This window comes from Ipomoea triloba, chromosome 13 (assembly GCF_003576645.1).
Source record: "Ipomoea triloba cultivar NCNSP0323 chromosome 13, ASM357664v1".
NCBI classification, from domain to species: domain Eukaryota; kingdom Viridiplantae; phylum Streptophyta; class Magnoliopsida; order Solanales; family Convolvulaceae; genus Ipomoea; species Ipomoea triloba.
Window position 1 is genome coordinate 891,378 of NC_044928.1, and position 21,062 is coordinate 912,439.

The 21,062-nt window shown below is 33.1% G+C and overlaps 1 protein-coding gene across 1 annotated transcript; it reads left to right on the forward strand.

Annotated features, from left to right (window-relative positions):
- Nucleotides 1–14,931: 14,931 nt before the first annotated feature.
- Nucleotides 14,932–16,823, forward strand: LOC116002580 (class V chitinase-like). The gene is made up of 2 exons (XM_031242745.1): nt 14,932–16,103; nt 16,649–16,823. The coding sequence occupies exons 1-2, from the start codon at nt 15,011–15,013 to the stop codon at nt 16,669–16,671; spliced, it is 1,116 nt and encodes a 371-aa protein (XP_031098605.1). The 5' UTR covers nt 14,932–15,010; the 3' UTR covers nt 16,672–16,823.
- Nucleotides 16,824–21,062: the final 4,239 nt, after the last annotated feature.

Consider the following 21,062-nt stretch of genomic DNA (forward strand, 5'->3'; position numbering starts at 1 on the left):
AGGGAATATAAAGAAATGTGGAAGGGGCATATATGTTTGTTTGTTTGTTGGTTTGTGATGACGTGCAAGCACCCCACAGATTTTATCTCGACGTGCTGTCGTGCCCCCCGGAATGATTCTTCTTTTCTTCTTTTCTTTTAATATTTAAGGTTGTGAGGTGTCTAAATATTGTCCTCTCCTCCTAGAGTCCTAGGTGTATCTTTTATTATTTAAGGTTGTGAGGTGTCCAACAATCTAAATGCTTACCTCTCCTGGTAAGCAATGTTGTAAAAAATTGCATTTAGGTGCTGATTAATTAACGCCTAGCGGTCTAACTACCGCGAATAATGTTAGAATCGGCCTACTTCTCAATTGGGCGCTTAGGCGGTCGGTTAGGCAAGTTTAGGTACCGCCTAAATTGCCTAGTCTACCAATTAATACCAATGCACCAATCTTTTTTAGAGTTTCAAAACAACGTCGTTTTGAGAGAATAATTAAAAAAAATGCTCAAACAGACCAGAGAGCCAGAGACGACTCAAATCGGACGAGAGACCATAGCTCACCTTCGTTCGCTGCTCAGCCTCCACCTCCACCTCCACAACGCTACCCAACGGCCAACGCTTCCAGCTGCCGCATCGCCTCCACCTTCGCCCTTTGGACACCACTTCGCCTTCGCCTCGTTGTCACTGCTACCTACTGCAAGTCTGCAACTTGTTAAGTTTTTGTTTTGTTTTGTTTTGTTTTTCTTTCTTTTTTCGGCCGTGGAATACAATGTCTATTGTTAATTTGTTATTTGTTAGTAGATTATAGTGTGTTATTCACTTATTTATTAGTAGATTCATTTGATTGTTTGCCTAGGCATATTATTTGTTTATGTACTCTATACCACTATGTATTAGAGCTTTTAGTAATGGTTTTATTTTTAATTTGGTATTATATATCATCACATGCATCGCATGATGAATTATAAGTTATTTTATTTGTTAGAAGTCTATTATTGAAAATGCTTGTTGAAAAAGTCAAAAGTTTAGTCCTCCATTAATAGAATTTAGGTACGTTACGTGGAGATTAAAAAAAAAAAAAAAGTACGTTACGTGGAAGGTCTTGGAAGCTGCAATGCATGATGCATGCAATTAAAGTTGTTATTTTTTTTTTTTTTGAGTTAATTAAAGTTGTTATTTTGTCGCACTGAAAATAGTAACAAAGCAATTGAAACATAATTTTCGTATTTAAAAGTTATGAGTTCAATTATTATAGTTTACTGATTATTGTACGTGAATAGAGTTTATTACATGTATACTCTCGGATAGTGGTTGTGGTTTGAGATTATCACAAAAAAGAGTTATGTTTAACCGCCTGCAAATTAAAGTGTTTATTAGTGGTTAAAACAATATGGATCACACTTGTGTGAGACCGTCTCACGGATCCTTATTCGTGAGTCGGGTTGGGTCGGGTCGAAGTAACATGCAAATGTCATACTTATATGTTCAAATACAGTACTAATCAAGAATACAATTTTTGTTACTTATAAGAGAAAAAGTAATACATTTTTTATAATAAGTAATCTTGACAAGTGCCCCTTATTTATAAGGGAAAATATAATACTTTTGAGAAAAAATATAATACTTTAAAATTAAAATGTAAAAGTATTGTATTTTCCCTTAATACATATACCCTTATATATATATATATATATATATATATACTAATAAGAGTCAAAGAGAGTTAGGCCTAAAATGTGTAGAAAAAATGGCGGTCAAATCATTTAATCAAATGAATGGTTCAGATGAATTATTTAATCAAATAGATGGTTAAGATAATTCAGATTAATATTATTAATAGATATTACCTAATTTAACCTTACTTTTATGATTATCCGTTAAGTTTTATGTTAAATATTCTCTTCTCCGTTAACATTCCGTTAACTTTTAACTTACTCATTAATTTCTATAAGAAAGGTCTTAGGTTCGAACCTCATCTCAATCAAATTTGACATAATTAAGTTTCTCACTCTATTTTACTCTTATTAAATTAAATAAATTAGTAGTTACAACAAAAAAAATGATACATATGCATTTCTTTAATTTAGAATTATGTGTCTACAATACATTTATTTGAAAAAATTATTCATTATCAAAAAATTAAATTAAATAAGAGAAATAATTTTATTAGTTATATTGTCATTATTTTCTCTCATGCAAAGATTCTTTACATTCAAATTTATCAATTGATATTCATTACATTGTCTATTATCTTATTTTTACAATATCTTGTAATTAAATATCAAAGTTATAGTACAAAATAATGTTATATATTTAGTTACCAAGTATTTTATTGATACTATGAAAAAAATTTATTAAATAATTTGAAGCTAATTATATTAACTACTTGGGGATTGGTTGACAAAGAGAGTACTCAAATAATAACCCAACAAATTGAAGCGGAATCACTCTATTTTACTCTTATTGAATTAAATAAATTAGTAGTTACACCAAAAAATAATACATATGTATTTCTTTAATACCATGAAAAAAAAGAATAGTTTGAAACCAATCATATTAACTATTTGGGGGATTTGTTGACAATGAAAGTACCCAAATAACCCATTACCCAGCAAATTGAAGCGAGAAACTACCTTTTAATATCTTTGGAATACATAATATTTTAAATTTTCAAATTTTTATTAATTTATTTAATTTTTTTTTTAAAACTAGGGATTTCTTTATCCACAATAACTCATTCAACAATAATGGTTAGAACCAAATGAACCACAAGCAGAACACCTAAAGGAAAGTCCATAGCTCCTATATCATAATCTCATTGCATGACGTTGTCATCTATGCTACCAACAATAACCGAGTTGCAAATAACACACTACCAACAAAAAGGAAGAGAACAAATAGTAAAGATGAAGACAATGACAATGATGCTACTCAAAAGAGAATTAAGATCACTTAGAAAAATTCAAATTAAAAGTAGTATTTATTTAGACTATTATTTTTAGACCAAATATTTAGACTATCGATTTTACAAGGTTGCAAACATTTATTTTAGTAATAATTATAATGAATTTTCTATATTATCTTGGATTCATATACTTTGAGTTAGATATTTAAATAAAAAAATTCGACATTCAATTACCCATGTATAAACTTCTCCTATATAATCTTGCATTGATATACTTTCAAATATTTATTTAAATATAAATATTGGGCATTAACCCATTCGCGCAATGCGCGCATAAAACTAGTACCCTTATAAATAACAAAAGTTTTATTCTTGATTATTATTACATTTGAGCATATAAGTATGAAATTTGTGCGTATAAGTATTATATTTGCATCTTGACCCGACCCGATCTGACATGTCTCATGGTGAGACGGTCTCACACAAGTTTTTGTCAAACAATATTAGGATTTATTTTAAATGTAGGGTCGAATAAGTCAGTTTTGTCACATGTGATAAAAATAGCATTTTATTATATTTAATTATATTATATATTTGAAGTAACATCTATGAAGAAGGATGGATGATATTTTAAACATTTATAAGTACATCTTGAAAAGTAAACAATAGTAAAAATTGAATCCATTGATTGAGTATTTGTATGTTTTTGTATGTTTTACGTGTCAAACAAATATTTCAAAAGGCAAAATCCAATACAATGCAGCCTTATTCGTGACAACCATTTAAAACAATTTGTAATTTAAAAATAAGTGTGTTATTGATGTTCTCATGTAGGTACAACTATCTCAAACAATATTGATGTGACATTCAATAACTACATGTTAAAATCAAATTGCATGGCGAATCTCTCTCTCTCTCTCACATGTATAGGGATGGATTAGGATGAGAACACACTTTTATGTAAAAAGTGATTATTGATCTAATCTATGCATATGAGTAGATCAATAGATGAATGTTGCTGAAAATAAAGTGAAAAAAAATGAAGGTCTTTTTAAAAATACAATAATTATAAAATTGAGACCGTACTTTTTTTTTTTAATTTACTAAAACTTTCAGCCATTGATGAACTCTGATAGATAGCATGTTCTCATTTGGTATTGTGCGTGTGTGTTCCATAAATATAAACTATTAAGTTGCATTTATTTCAATTTTTTTAAAATCATTTAGAAAATATGTTTATTAGCATACTAGCACCCATTATACAAATTTTTTCATCCAGTTTTTCTATTTTTCAAGAAAAAGTTTATCAAATTAGTAAATATATTTTAGTTTTATGAGAAAAAGCTCGCAATCACTACCATAACCAACTTAAATTAAGAAAGTGAATAAACAGTTCTCATAAAGTCACAGTGGTCGAACTTAAAATTTTAGATGTGGATACCTTATTATTTGACCAACTTGTTTGAGGTTTAATCTATAAGTAAATAAATCTATTGTATGTTTAGATTACCTGATTTGGATGTAAAAAAGTAATTAAAAAACATTATTATTATTATTATTATTATTATTATATGATATGATATATGATTATGGAGTAATTAAAATATTATAATAAAGTAGGTTGATGGGCGGCTAAGAATCTAAGATCGGGTCAAAGGCTGCTATATTGGCATCTGTTAAATTATGAAATTTGTAGTTTCATCGGAAAAAACTGTAAGAGTCAAAGGTTCCATTGTTGTTTATCCAACTGTTTACATCTGCTTGGAAACTTCGTAAAGAATATTTAGTGGATAAGATATTAGATATGGATATAAAGATATGATAGATCAGTCATATATATATATTTGTACTTCTTGGGCTAAGCTCTTATCATCTAATGGCTACTAAAATATTTGATTAGTTCTGCCCAAGAGATCTTAGAAACAAAGAAGAAATGCCATTTTTAAATGGCCCATTATGAAATTGGGAAGACTAACTTTGCCTTGCCTCTCTTAATATTTGTATTGCCTCTCTCTGTTAATCCATTGATTGAGTGAACATCTTAATATTTGTATGTTTTTGTATGTTTTACGTGTCAAAAAAAAATATTTCAATAGGCAAAATCCAACACAACACACCCTTATTCGTGACAACCATTTAAAACAATTTGTAATTTAAAAATTTTGTGTTATTGATATACTCATGTAGGTACAACTATCTAAAACAAGATTGATCTCACATTCAATAACTACATGTTAAAAAACAAATTGCATGGCGAATCTCTCTCGCTCTCACATATATATAGGAGACGGTTTGGGTAAGAACAGTCTCTCTCGCTCTCACATATATATAGGAGACTGTTTGGGTAAGAACATGATCTCATATAAAAAGTGAGGACTGATCTAATCTATTCATATTAGAGATCAACAGTTGAATATATGTTTTTTTAAATATTTAAAACTTAAAAGTTTTCAATAATTATAAAATTGACACTATATTTTTTAAAAATAAAACTTACATTCATTAATGAATCATGATATATAGTTGAGATTAGTCCTCACTTTTTACAAGATAATAATCATCATGTTCTCATTTGATATTGTCCATACATATATATATATATATATATATATATATATGTATAAACTAACTATTAAGTTGCATTTATTTCAAATTTTTTAAAATTTCATTTAGAAAATGTTGGTCCCGGTAGGAGGGGTTACAAGTCTACGGGAGGGGGGGGGAGTTGTGAATATACTTGTATAAGTTTTGAAAATTTTAACTATTCAGTTACTTTATCCGAAGGGTTACATCTTCACAGTTAACCTTTTGTTGAGAATGCACAACAGAAAAAATTGTTTTACCCCTTTTGATTAATTATTTTGCACGTAGTGTTTAGTTTTTAGAAATGTTAATAAGATTGAGTGTGGATATGAATGTAGTAAAATGAGAGAGAGAGAGAGAGAGAGAGAGAGAGAGTTTTTAGTGGTTTTTTAGTGATTCGGCCAACTTAGCCTACTCCATGACCATTCTTATCCTTTAACCAAAACGAGGTTTGCACTAATCCCTTAAGTACAAAGAAGAACACTACTCAAGCCTTGAACACCAAGCCGACCTTAAGCTTTTTTTAGATTTTTCAACTTCACACGAGTTTATTCCACATCTTTTTACTTCTACCGAGTAGAGATACAAGTTTTCAAAGAAAGGATTCTTTGATTCTCGAACTAGTAAGTTTGGCTCTTGATGATGAAACTTGATATTCACTTGAACAACACAAGTCTTTATTCTGGATTTGGTGTTGTTTTAACTCTCTCACACTAGTCACTCGAATGATACTTGAAAGCTTTTGAACACTTGAATATTTTTCTCTTAATTGACCAACACCTTCTTTAGTCTTGAGTGAAGGTATTTATAGGCGTTTTGAAATGAATCCGTTAGAGGGAAACCCATTTAATTTCAAACGTCTCTTAACCATCGGGTAATGACGATCAGACAATTTGAAAGGTCACTTTATGTGTCAAATTTTCTAGTCGTTAGACCACCTTTTTAGTTGAGCTTTACTTTGTGTACTGGTCCTTTTGTCTAGGCTTTTAAAGAAAAATCTCCCTTGGGATGTGTACATATGACTTCTTTTGACTTGGTCACATTTTCTCATAAAGATTTGTATATTTAAGATTTCGAACTGTTTGCTCAAAGAATGTCTCGAGTAGTCTTTTTGAACAATTAACTCTTACCATTTGAATTAATGCTTAGAACCTCTTAACACTTGGGCCTTCCCCAATTGTAGTTTTTGGCAAGTTTTTGGAATAATAAAACTTAATGCATTGGTTTCTAACAAATGGGAAGGGGAGTGTTTTTCAAAATTATTTCTCCTGCAAAATGGGTTTTTTGGCAGATTAAGGTGGGCCCCACTGGGGAAAGGACTGCCAGCGCAGTACTTTATTATTATTTTATTTCTTTTTCTGTTTTGTTGTTTTGTTTTGTTTTTTCTTTTTATTTTTTTTCCACACCCTTATTTTCTCTTTCCTAATCACACTTATAAAAAACTCCTCAAAAACAACACCAAAGTTTAACTATTGAGGAAGGCCTTATAACCTTTCGGTTTCGAATAGTTGTCTTTCCTATTTGAATTTCTTCTTACAACCCCGGCCCCTACTATTCTATTAGGTAGGCCCTTTCATTATTTAGCCTTTGCAACCTTCCGGTCTTGAACTCTTTTACTGTTTAACTCTTCGACTCTTCATCTTTAACTCTTCGATCTGGTCTTCAACTCTTCGAGACCTTGTCTTCTGACTATCCGAAATGTAACTATTCGAAACGAAAGAATGGAGTTCCTAAGTCTAAGAATAAAATAAGTTTGGGGACTAAATTTTTCTAACTTTTGGTATCATCAAAATCTAAATTACACTTGTTACTAGCAGAAAATATCTTTATTAGCACACTAGCTAGCATCCATTCTCAAAATTCTTTTATCTAGTTTTTCTATTTTTCAAGAAAAAAGTTATCACATTAGTAAATATATTTTGATTTTATGAAAAAAAAGAAGCTCGTATGTCGATTAAGGAGCATGCTCGAGTTTGTATGTCGAGCTCTCAATGAAAGCACCAATGAGAGATTTAATTAACTCGGGTGATTCAAATTATTAAATCCAATAATTAAGAATGAATAACGGATATGAAAATGTAATAGCCAAATGATAATTGGATAAGTCACGGATACAAATTATATTGATCATTTGTGTTAGGACAAATACAATAGGTGTGAAGTGCTATTACAATGATTTCATGATGATAGATGATATGTCTTGTAGAGGAATTGAACATGATTTGTAATGGCAATACAATACAATATTTATATAAGACATGTGCTAACAAACTTTCCTAAAGTCATGGTAAGCCACAAGACTAAGTCGAGGCCCATGCAGTAGGCCTGTGAGACTAAGTCAAGCCCCATAATTCTGGGCCTCAGAGGCCTACTCCGGGTCTTGGACCTTGACCGCTCGGGCTATCTTTTTAGACCTTGGTCTAGGCACTCCCAAATCTTAGGTCTCTATTATTAGGTCGTTTTTAATATCTCCATTAATAATAAGTAGGTTGATGGGCGGCTAAGAATCTAAGATCGGGTCAAAGGCTGCTATTTTGGCATCTGTTAAATTATGAAATTTGTAGTTTCATCGGAAAAAACTGTAAGTCAAAGGTTCCATTGTTGTTTAGCCAACTGTTTACAAATGCTTGGAAACTTCGTAAAGATTGTTAATTATAGTTTGTGGATAAGATATTAGATATGGATCGGATATAAAGATATGATAGATCAGTCATATATTTGTACTTCTTGGGCTAAGCTCTGATCATCTAATGGCTAATAAAATATTGGATTAGCTCTGATCATCTAATGGCTACTAAAATATCGGATTAGGGCTGCCCAAGAGATCTTAGAAACAAAGAAGAAATGCCATATTTCAATGGCCCATTATGAAAATTTGGAAGACTAGCTTAAACTAAGGTGTGTTGGGTAGCCTAGAAAATGATTTTCAGAAATCATTTTTCTGGGTTTTTGGTGTTTAGCTGTGCCTGGAGAATGCGGTCAACAGAAAACAATTTTCGTTGACCAAGGAAAATGATGTCATTTTTTCAGAAAATGACTTCTGAATTTTTATTTCAGAAGTCATTTTCTGGAATTGGCTTCAACAATTTTTTGACCAAAATGGTCATATATGTTACTTTTTAAAAGAAATTTTATTATTTTATATATTATTATTATTATTTTATATTTTTAACAAATAATTAAAATGTAAAATTATACAATTTTATACATTTTTTCAAAAATGAACCAAACACATAAAGACAGTTTTCCAGAATGTGACCAAACACTGAAAATGAAATTGTTTTCTGGAAAATGACCCATTTTTCAGAAGTCATTTTCCTGCTTTCCAAACACACCAAGCAAAATAATATTTTTTTTTTACTTCGAAAAATGTAACTAAATAGGTAGAGTATGATTTTCATATTAGAAGATCACAGCGGGTTCAATTCTTACAATACTTTTTTGATTGAAACTATTGCATAAAATATTTGTGAGTTATTACGTAGAAGTGTACACCCACTAACTTAACTTAATATTACATTTGAGAGCGAGGATAGGAACTATACACCACATATTCTTCGCTCATGTCTATCCTAGATTGGAATTCCTTTCTGTCACGTAATTGATAGTTGACAAAGATTAGATCTCTAGATCAGAAACTAGTAGGAAATTTTAATTTTAATTTTTTTACTAAAAAATCTTGCAACAAAGTCAATGAAAGGTAGAGTAATATTTAAGAAAGAAGAAATATAATGGTCCAATTCATTTATTAATAATAATTATAAATAAATGTAAGACACAACTTAACAAACAAATAGTATTGACTTTGATTAAATAAACACGCACCAAAGTGCAAGAGTTCTCTACAAGTACTTACGTTTATATGATTATTTTTAATAGAGCTTATTTTAGAGTTTATAATTTATTTTAAACTAACTACATAAAAAATTTAAAATAATATAGAATATCTTATTTTGAAATAATGTTACTCTAATGTAACGTTTTAATAAGTTAGTTACTAGTAGTGATGGACCCCACAACACATCCCTTGGGACGGTTGATGGACAATTTTAATAAGTTCTCGCAAGTGCACGAATCAGTTGTAGTTTAGCGTGCAAGGCAAGGGTCGAACCCACAGGGAATTAATGCTATGCAATTTATAAAATTGAAAAAAAAAATGATTGGAAGAAATAAATTCTAAAGATTTCAAAATGATGATCCAGTTGCAGACAATTAAATTAAATAAGAACTAATAGAGTGAAATTGCAAAAGAAATAACGGACAAAATTTAAGAAAGTAAAGGAATAAAGTTCAAGAAGAGATGTCAGATAATTTAGTAACCAACAGGGCAAGACAAATATCGATCAGTTTAGAAAAGCCTAGGAACATGAATCAAAATCCATTACTAATCCTGCATTTTATGTCTAATACTGTCAATCAATTAAAGGTTCGTTCTTTTACTAATATAACTACTCCGTATGGCGTCCAGAGTACGTTACGTGCTTTAACAGTTCATATGCATAGAACACTTATTCAAACCATTAAAACCCATTATGCCTAAAAGAACTACGGAATACCCGGGTTTAAGAACCAAATAAACAACCCAACTAGACAGTTAGATTATTTATCCTTTTATCTTATCGAGCCTAGAATTAACAGGCATGATTTGTACTCGGTTAATTCTCTCAATTAGACTAATAACAGTTAAATTGGCCAGATTCAACTCAATTAATCCCAACACAAAGCGTAAGATAAAATATAATCGATTGGCAATATTAAAGACTTAAATCATTCAGAATGGTCAAAGAGGATTAATATTCATGTTCCTAAAGCAAAAGAAATTAGCAAGGCATTTTAATGACAGTGAATTCAATTAGTAAATAAAACTTGAGGAATAGGCACTATAATCTAGGTTACACAATTTAATGTTCAAGCCTACAAATTTGAGAATTGAGAATTTGAACAGTGTGCGTAATAAACTGTAGGCAAAAGGAAGCAAAACCAAAAAAAGAAACAAAAATTGCCAAAATGCGTTGCTGACCAGAATTTGCCAAGATCGCCGTGAATGATTTCCGCCGCCGCGACGTACAGAGCTGCTGAAACAGGCTTGCCGCCGACCAAATTAAATTGATATCTCCTCCGGAATTCACCGAAGATTGGATTTTGGTGTTGAGGTCGGGTCTGTCTTCGCTGATTAGGATTGCTCCCCTTTTATACACCAAGCCACAACCAGCTCGCCCGTAATATGCTCTAGCTCTCAGTTCGTAGACGACTCAATCCAACGCAAACGGAGGATCTTGGTGCTTGTTCGTTCGCTGATGAACCGGACTCTCCAAAGACCAAGTTTTTTGGAGATTGCCGATCGAAACTCTGATTCGCTATTCTCCCCTCATCTCGCGGCCGGGCCAGTGTTGTTATTGACGACTAAAATTTGGGAAGGGCTAAAATACTAGACTAACATAATAATAATAATAATAATAATAATAATAATAATAATAATAATAAACCAAAACAACAATATTTATTTAAATAAGCAAAAGTATGTACATAATTAATTAAAAAAAAGCAAATGAACGAAAAATAGTTTATTGAAATTGACAATAAAAATAATGTTCATCAACGGTACAAGGTCCGACCACACTTACCGCTGGATAGAAGAGTCCTTTAGCTCGAGGTAGTATGACCTTAGTCAAACGGCTAGTGCCCTTGGGGCAATACTAGGCCCAACCTCGCCTACCACAAGACGGAAGAGTCTTTTGGCTCGAGGTCGTATGACCTTTGTCAAACGACTAGTGCCCATGGGGCGGTACGATGTTCGACCTTGCCTACCACCAGACAGGAGTGCCCTTGGGGGGTACAAGGCCTAACCTCTCCTACCGTCGAGCGGAAGAGTCTTTTGGCTTGAGGTCACATGACCTTTGTCAAACGGCTAGTGCCCTTGGGACGGTATGAGGTCCGACCTTGCCTATCGCCGGATGGAAGAGTCTTTTCGGTTCAAGGATAAATCTTTCTAAAAAATGACTAACACCAACACAAAAAAATAATAATAATAAAAATTGAGTTCATGACGAGAAATATAAATCGAGCTCCGAGCTCAACCCGACCTCCTCAAATTAAGGCTAGGCCTAGCTCCGAGCTTAATTCGATCTCCTCAGGTCCAAGAAGATGAGCATGGGAGGCTCGTAGCCGACTTCTCAAAGGCGGCCTCGAGCCCGACTCTCTTTAGCAGAGGAGGCTAACTCGTGAGCTCGCCCAAGACGAGGAAGCACGCCAAGAGGAAGCTAAGCGATCAAGTAAAGACACACGAAGGGAGTAAGGTGGAAGTTGAAGATCAAAAGTTTCATTCACGGGACCAAGGAGTACAAGACTTGCTCGAGTTCTAGTAAAAGGGGAGTTCCCATCGTGATAAAATCTCCTTAAATTCGGCTAGGAAAAAGGGGGTCACAACAAATAATTATACTCGTAAATTTGAGTTGGATTTTGGCTCGGGATCCTTCGTTGGCAAAGAATCACAACTTGAAGAGTGAGGGACTGATGATAGATATATTAGAGATGGATCTGGGCATGCAAACCGATCTAAAGAGAAGCGAGGACGGCTCGGAGGGCGACCTAGGGCAGCCTTGTCCTTGTGTATTACACGAGCGGACGCGGTCTAAGTTGTTACAACCGACTCTCCCTTTTTCAGGGGCGGTTAGAAGTCGATTAATATAAATTCCTACATAATTATCTTGTTAAGACATTATCCAATCTATTGTAATAGCTTTACACAAAAGTATCAATACAGTTCTTTGTCTCCGTGACAAACATTTCTTGTCTTTACCATTTACTATATCCTTGTTCATTAATTAATTGTTTTTTTTTTGGGTTAAGTAATTTAGCCTACTCATGTTAATTTAATCCATCAAGTAGTTTTTAAGTTTTCAATTTTAAGTTAGCTTAGTTTATAAGCTATGTATGCCAAATAAAGCCTACTAGTGCAAAGAGTAATATAAATTTTAAAAAATATGATGACATTTTGGTAATTTTCTCTAACTTTGAAGTGCAAAGAGTTATACTACAAAGTGGAAAAGTTTTATACTACAAAAGTACACAAGCTTTATACTAGGACTGTCAAAGTGGGCAAAAGCCCGCAGGCTGGCCCGCACCCGCCCCGCGGTGGGGCGGGTTAGGTTCATGAAAAAATAGGCCCGCGAAAATGCGGGCCTAATGGGACGGGCCAAAATTAACCCGCGGCCCGCGGGCTAAGTTAAAAAAATGTAATATATATATATATATATATATATATATATATATATATTCACAGCACATGTGAATATATATATATATTCACAGCGCGTGAATATATATATTCACATTCTGTGAATATATATATTTCTATTTAAAAAAAAAAAAAAAGAGGAAGTTGAAAAGCCCGCGGGGCCCGTGAACCCACGCGGGGCGGGTTAGGGTTACACAAATTTTGACCTGCGGGCCTAACGGGCCGGTCCGCAAAAGGCTGCCAGAAATTTGGCCCGCGGTGGGGCGGGCTTAACGGGGCGGTCTGGCCCGCTTTGACAGTACTACTTTATACTAGTTTTAGATATTTATAAAAATGTCACAATGTTTTTAAACTGCCTGAAAGTGCATAAGTATATACTATAAAGTGCTCCCTCAAAAAAAAAAATACTATAAAGTGCAAAAAATTTATATTACAAATGTAAAGTTTATACTATAAAGTTTGAAAATTTTTAAATCTTTTTTTCTAGAGATTTCATCACATCACCATCTTCATCCGTCGTCCCTTAAGGTCGCCGGCAAATCATTAAAAAAAAAATCGGCGAGCGTGCGTAGCAGACGACGAAGCAGGAGAAGGAAAAGAAAAATAAAATCCAATTTGATAAATGATTGTTGGCTGATTGGGTTGGCTGTTTGGGTTAGAATGAATGATTTGTTAATAATATTAGCTGATTGTAGAAAGTTGTTTGATAAATTAGCTGTTAGCTGATAGCTGTTTGGTATAATTTCTTTTCTCAAAAAGCTAATTGAAAAGGCTGCTTTGAGTAGCCTTTTGAATTTTAGCAACACACCTTTTGCATTGCAGAATAAATAATGGAGAATTTACAAATTTTATAATGTAGAAGTGGGTTCTATTTAAAAAATGAGAGATATTTACAGGGATAAGAATAGCCTAAACACTTGTTACACGTGTCCACGGGAGTGGTGAATGGTCGCCAATTGACCACCATCTTACTCTTTAAAAAAAAAGGATCTCCATCTTCCAAAAAGCTTTTTAAAAAACACCAATAATCTTGCTCTAATAATATGCAGTAATTGTTAATAAAAAGTATTTGTATCTTAAAAGAAGTATTTCTTGGAAAGAACTCCCGGGTTATAAGTTTCGTGACAATCAAATACTCTACTTATGGATCAAAAGATAGTTCAGTTTAAAGAGTTTAAGCCCTGATTGTACTTAGCATAGATAGAGTCTGTACTAGTGCAGCAGATGATTCGGACGATTCGAAGTCTGAAGTCTCTAAGATAAAAAGACCTTACTCTGAACTAGGAATTACACTGGTACAATCAAGTTAGTTCAGAAGCGGTTATTCAGTTACAACTGCATCAAGATTCCAGCAGCTATATAAATACAAATGTCATCTCTATCAAAAGATTGTTGATATTACAGAGAATTCATCCCATACTCTAATTAAGCTGAAAAGATATCTTGACAAAGCCTACCTTTGATTCAAGATCGAAACACTCATTACGAGAAGATGGGCAAGAATCCACTCTAGTCAAGCACGACGTGCAACTATTGAGGGGGAGCCTCAACACAAGGAGGTTGCAAACTTGACAACTCTTCAAGGCAGAACTCGAATGATGAAGATTTGACAAAGATCCAAGAGTTTGCCATGTGAACTCAATTGTATTGTTGGTATACTTCTTTAACATTGGTTCAATGAAGAGTTGGGCAACCAAAGTGAAGCCCCAGATGTAAGAATGATGTTTTCAAACTGGGTTACTAAATTGCCTGTATTTTTTACTATTTCTTATGAATGTTTGATTTCTTATAATTAGGTCTCTGAACTACAAACTGATCTAATCAGTAAACTGTTTTAAGAGTAGACTGATTTTGTCAGACCTAGCGATTAAGTTTATACGTCAAGATCACATCTGTATACGCTAAGTCCGTGGCTTGGGCGTCAATTTCAGTAATGTTTACGTAGCTATTGTGGAATGTTTATATATGTAATGTAGATTGAACTGAAGTCAAGTTGAATTTTCTTGGCTTTTCCATTTAAGTGATAACGATAATCCTATAAACCCGGCCAATACCTTGACCATGACGTTCTTCTGACTATTGCTCTCTTACGTGCAATGTTTTCTAATTTGGTCAACGATGAAACTGATCACCTTAATTAGTTACTGGACCGAAACAACTAGGGACCGAAACAACTAGACATAGAGTAATTATAAGAACACTATACTAGACTAAGTTCACGAATATTAGTACTCAAAACAAGTTCAGAATATTATATTATTCTCTAATAGTTTGTTTATCCCCCATTGCATGTTGTGATAGATAATGGCTCCCAAAACTGTGTTTAACCTCTTTCTTCTTGTCCTTATTGTTGAGTTTCAGACATCCTTTGGGCAAGATTCAGTGAACGGAGCATATTGGTTGGCAGATGGCGGGCTTGCAGCCTCCGACATAGATTCCACTTTGTTCACTCACCTTTTCTGTGCATTTGCCAACGTTGATTCTCAAACCTATGAGGTCACCCTTCCCTCCGATTCCTCAGAATCATTCTCGCAATTCACAGCCACAGTTCAGGCCAAAAACCCGTCCGTCAAGACCCTGCTATCCATCGGCGGCGGAAATATCGCCGACCCCAACACTTTTCCGGCCATGGCGAGCCAACCCAGTTCCCGGAAATCGTTCATCGATTCCTCCATCGCGGTGGCGCGGTCAAACGGGTTTTCCGGGCTGGATTTGGACTGGGAGTACCCGAGAACGCCGGGTCAAATGGCGGATTTGGGCTCACTTTTAGATGAATGGCGCGCGGCGGTGGCCGCCGAGGCATCCAGCTCCGGCGAGGCGGCGCTGCTCATAACGGCGGCGTTTTACTACGCATCCACCATCGTTAACGCGTCGGATGACTCCATTGACTACCCGGCCGAGGCCATAGCGAGAAGCTTGGATTGGGTAAACGCCATGGCGTACGATTTCTACGACCCCAGCTGGTATAAATTCACGCAAGCACATTCTGCGCTCTACGATCCCTCCGGCCCGTTCAGTGGGAGTTTCGGGATAACGGCGTGGATAGCGGCGGGGGTTCCGGCGGAGAAATTGGTCCTTGGCATGCCGTTTTACGGGAAAGCGTGGAAGTTAGTTGACGCCGGTAATCCGGGGTTCTTGGTCCCGGCCGACGGGCCGGCCATCGGCGACGGAAATATAGCGTACAAGGATGTAAAGGAATTCATCGCAGAAAACGGAGCGACGGAGGGGTATAATTCTACGGTTGTGTCGAATTATTGCTATGCTGGAACAACGTGGATCGGGTACGATGATGTTGAATCTATTTCTGCCAAGGTTTCGTATGCTAAGGAGAATGGGTTGCTTGGGTACTTTGCGTGGCAAGTTTCACAGGATCTCAATTGGGCACTTTCTCAACAAGGTATGTTTTAATTGGGCAATTAATCTCCTAAATTATAAAGAAAGTGATATCTTAAAATTGGACCAAGATTTTGTAATTGTACTTTCCATAAGTGGGTTGTCGTGTCACTCAAATTTCGAATCGTAATCGGCCTAGGCTAAGATCCATTGTTAGACTACCCGTATCCAACCATCTAATATCGACAACTTTTTTCATGAACCATTAATATAAGATACATTTTTAATATACTAAAAGTACACTATTTATGTTGTAAATAAACACAAAATAATATATTTTCAGTACTCAAATAATATACTTTCAATGAATACAAGGTACATTTTTAATATACTAAAGTATATTATTTGCATACTGAATGTATGTTATTGGATTATACAAAATAATGTACTTTATATACACAAATAATACACTTTTTATTTGTAACCCACACAGCTGTGTGCATCATGGTTTAACAACTAATATTCTGATCTTACTAGCTTCTCGGATTCAATGTTGCATGCATATACATATTCGTTATGATATTTAGTCATTTTTGTTGTTTGATGCAGCTAAAGAATCATGGGAAGCATGAAAACGTACCGTAGCCAAATTCGCAAAAGTCGCGTCTTATACTCTTATGATTATGGAACAATAAATCCAAGTTCTTATATGCTTGTATGTTTTAATTTGTAGATAGTATCCAACCGGTATGTGTTGATTAATACATTAACAAATTATTGAAAAGTAATCTAATACATTTTCTTTTGGAGAAACATTGAATAAATGCATTTATTGTGCATTTATTCTCAACCATGTGTTTAACAAAAAAAAAATTAAATGAAAGGCCAAAATTTATTTTTAAAAATTATAATTTTATTAATTTTTGGTATATATAGTATTTAAATTTTATTTTCGATTTTTTTCGTTATTTAAATTTATTTCGTTATTTAAATTTATTTTTATTTAAAATCAAAATTATAATTGGAAAGTTGAAATTATTAATTAATTATAAAAAAAAGTGAATAAAATAATAGATATGTGTAAGAGTTTGATGAGTAAGGCTCACAAAAAAATGGAGACAATAGATATACCATAGACCTGGGTCCACCTTAATTGCAAGCTAGACCCATCACAATTTACCTACTGAATGTTCATAATTTATATATTGAATGTTCACAATTCAAATTGTAAACACTCAGTATGTAAATTGTGAACATTTTAAAAAAAAAATTGTGAACATTCAGTATATAAATTGTGAGCATTTAGTATGTAAATTGTGTATTTTAGACTCAGCTCCACCTTGCAAGGTGTCACAGAATAATTTGCCAAATGGGAGAAACATGCATTTACCAGTGCACTATGAGACCCCAAAAATTAAGGGTCTTGTGCAGTCGCACACGTTAGACATGCTCAGAGAGTATCAATGTCTTCAATATATCAGTAGACAGAGAATTGTATGCATCTCTACTTGTAAAACCAACAAGTGGTCACCCCCTGATTGCGTTTTAAGAGAGCTTAGCTTATACCATATGCAAAGGAAACACCACTCTTCTTCAAATCCTTTAGATAAGAAAGATGATTCTTAGGCACTATTTTATGTGACCACAGAAGATAACTCTTGCTTAGTGGAACCAATTAATGATTATGCAGCTTCTCATGCTTTGTCACAGTTCACATCACATTCTCAACTAAATCAAATTGAGCAAATGCACAACATGTTTTAACATCAACTTTTGAATAACAACCATTTCTTAAATTTTTAGTTTAAATCTAGCCTTTGAACACTGAAATTTCTTCATCTTCACTGTTTTTGTAACACCACTATATCTTTGTTTACCCCTCTTCACACTAAAACCTAATCTAAAAGCATAGTCATTATATATCTATCTCATATGCTTCATCAACAGAACTCACTTACAACCCTAAAAAATCTTGATTAGCTGCAAAACACATAATTTTAAGTATAACAGAGATTGATGAATCCTACATATAATGAACATCATATTTCTAAGTAGAGGGTATTAAGGGTATGACAAATAAATCCAGTCATGCTCTACAAATAAATAAAGTCTTCAATGCATCTAGCTGACATAATTTCATAAATACACATAAGCATCTAAAATGTTTACACAACTACCCCTGTGATTTAGGTACAAAATTCGCGACCATAAGGCACATAAAATCAAAACACCAAACACAAAAACTCATCACAAGATACACATAACTCATCTTAAGTGTTTACACTACTCATATGATTTAGATACAGAATTCATGATCATAAAGCACATAAAATGATAACACCATATACAAAAACTCATCAAACGAGACACATAACTCAACTACTCAGTTTCATCTACATAAAAATCCTAATCGCAGATACACAACAGCTCGAATAGAAATACAATCAAACTAATAATTCAACAATATAATAACCCTAGAAATTGTTCTCATATAAGTAATCAACGAATATCATATACAAATTCAATTAATTGAATCAACAACGAAATAAAAAACAAGCGAAAATCAATATAGATCGCAACTATAAAATTTGTTTGAAAAAAACATGGAATAGATTCGTATGTCACTTCCAATTCCTACGGTGCATTAATCTCGTTTGTCACTGTCAATTCTTGTGGTGCAATCATCTTATCCATATAGAGCACATACAACGCAATGAAGATCAAATCCAGAAATGCAATGTCTGAAAATATGCCAAGATTAAAATAAAAAAAGAAAAAAAAGAAAAAAAATAGAAACTGCTAAAATTATTTTAAAAACAGAGGAAATAATAGATAACGGGGAATGAGACTGAAAAATTAATTCGTTAACATAAACACACAAACTGGTGTCATTTGCATTGTGGACCCTGGTTCACGATATAAATTGCCCTCTATTAAAATGTAGTATATGTCAATGCATGCTTTTTCAACCTATTGAAGCACAAAGAGTCAATGCCCTCGTTGAAGTTCGAACTTGCATTGTTACCTCCCATCAATACTTTTTACTTTGTTGCAAGTGTTTTGGAGAAATAATGAGATCAACTAAAAAAAATCCTAGCTGGTTAATAGAGATCTAACCTATGGCAATTAAATGGTCAATATAGTATAATGATTAACTTTATTATTTAGATTATGATTTTGTTGAATATAATTTAATCGGTGGTGGATGGATGGTAACGACTTTAGCAGTTTGAGTTTGGGAAAGTTTGAGTTGTAACTTGTAAGAATGGGGAAGGCGATGGTTGGTGTAAGTGCAGTGCATGCGTGCAGGTGGAAGCTAGCATAGCAGTTGCTCTATATGAATTATATATTGTATAGATTTTGATTATATAATAATAACTATTGTAAGTTAAGAAATTTAAAACTTTCAAATTGTATTTATAATATTAGTGATTGATAAGATTACTTGTAAAAGTTAAAATAGGACTTAGTCACTTTTTAATTGATGATGACCGGAATATCCGTGTTTAGTGGATCATTATATTGCGCAATAGATATTATTTGGCAATGGGAGATTCCAACAAATCTTGCTTATTTGTCCGGCAAATCCTAGCTTCGCTATAAGCTAGAGTCAATGACAAACCATTCTATATGTTGAGGTCTACTCGTAGATTTTTCAAACATTTGAATAACTAAGTCAAGGTACAACAGCTCCTCTCAAGACCAGTTGTGGAAATCTAATATGAGGAATAAAGTTTTTCTTTATGGAAAAAAATCGGTAGGAACATTTTTAAAGGACTCTTAACTTCGAGATATGTTCAGATCAGAGCAAACTCTCATTATTTAAAAAGTAAGGAAAGATCTAATTCACCCATCAAGGTAGATCAACAGTTGATGGCTAGCTAATGAAAAATAAGGGAAAAGGGGGCGGAGTCAGTTTTATAAATATTACAAACTTGAAATTAAAGTTGCAATATTTATAAAACTAATAATTGACCACATGTAAATTTTACTAAAACCTTCAATTATTGATAAACCTTAGCTATGGAAACAAGTCTCAAATAAGTCACTAAACTTATTGCTTTTGTGCAAGTGCGTCATTGAACTTAATTAAAAAGTGTAATTTAAGTTGAAAACTTTTCAATCTTCAATCCCAATTAGTATGACAGAGGAAAGAGCGATTCTTAATACATATCATATACTTAATATGATCAGATTCTACTGAAAAATTGGATAAATGTTCAAATTACACATATTTTACTTGTTTAATGGTTTAATCATACACTTTTTAATTTCATCAGTAATGACTTAATTAATTGTATAAAAACGATAAGTTTATTAGTACCTATTTAGCGCTTTTTCGTTGTGATCACATATTTGATTTTTGTTAATATAAATCATAAAATGAACCATCATTTTTATTACTTGCTTTCTTTTATATTAATAAAATCACAATATATGACAAAAGTTTTACTCCAATCCATGCATATATCACTTTTTGATCTTAAACGTCAATTTCAGTTGTAATTGCAGATGTGTGTCCTATATGTGCATTGGACCATTTTTCCCTTATCTCCTTTTGTGTTACAATGGTCCAAATTAAATATAGACTTTTTGATGAAGGTAGCAAGGCAGTCATTCATCAATTATGAGTTACTTGAGACTCAAAAGTCTTAATTGAAAACTTTGTATAAAGATTTAGATCTAAATATCTTTTAAGACAATGATCGCTGTATTGGTGTTAAACAAAGATAGTTACACGTTACGATTATCACTGTCTGTAAATTTTTATTTTTTGTGTAAAATTATCCAATTTATTAGCCAAATTGCAACCGTATTTTAAAGATGAATATATAAAAAGTTTAGTCTGTGTTAAATCAGTGATAATTTAGACCAATACTAATATACCATACTATTGTTTGGTAAAACTATACTGCTCATCTAAAGCAGAAGATCAGATATAATTTTATCAATTAAATACATGTGCTACAATATATATGTAACTTCTAAAATATCACAAAAAGTAATTGTAAATTAAAGAGGA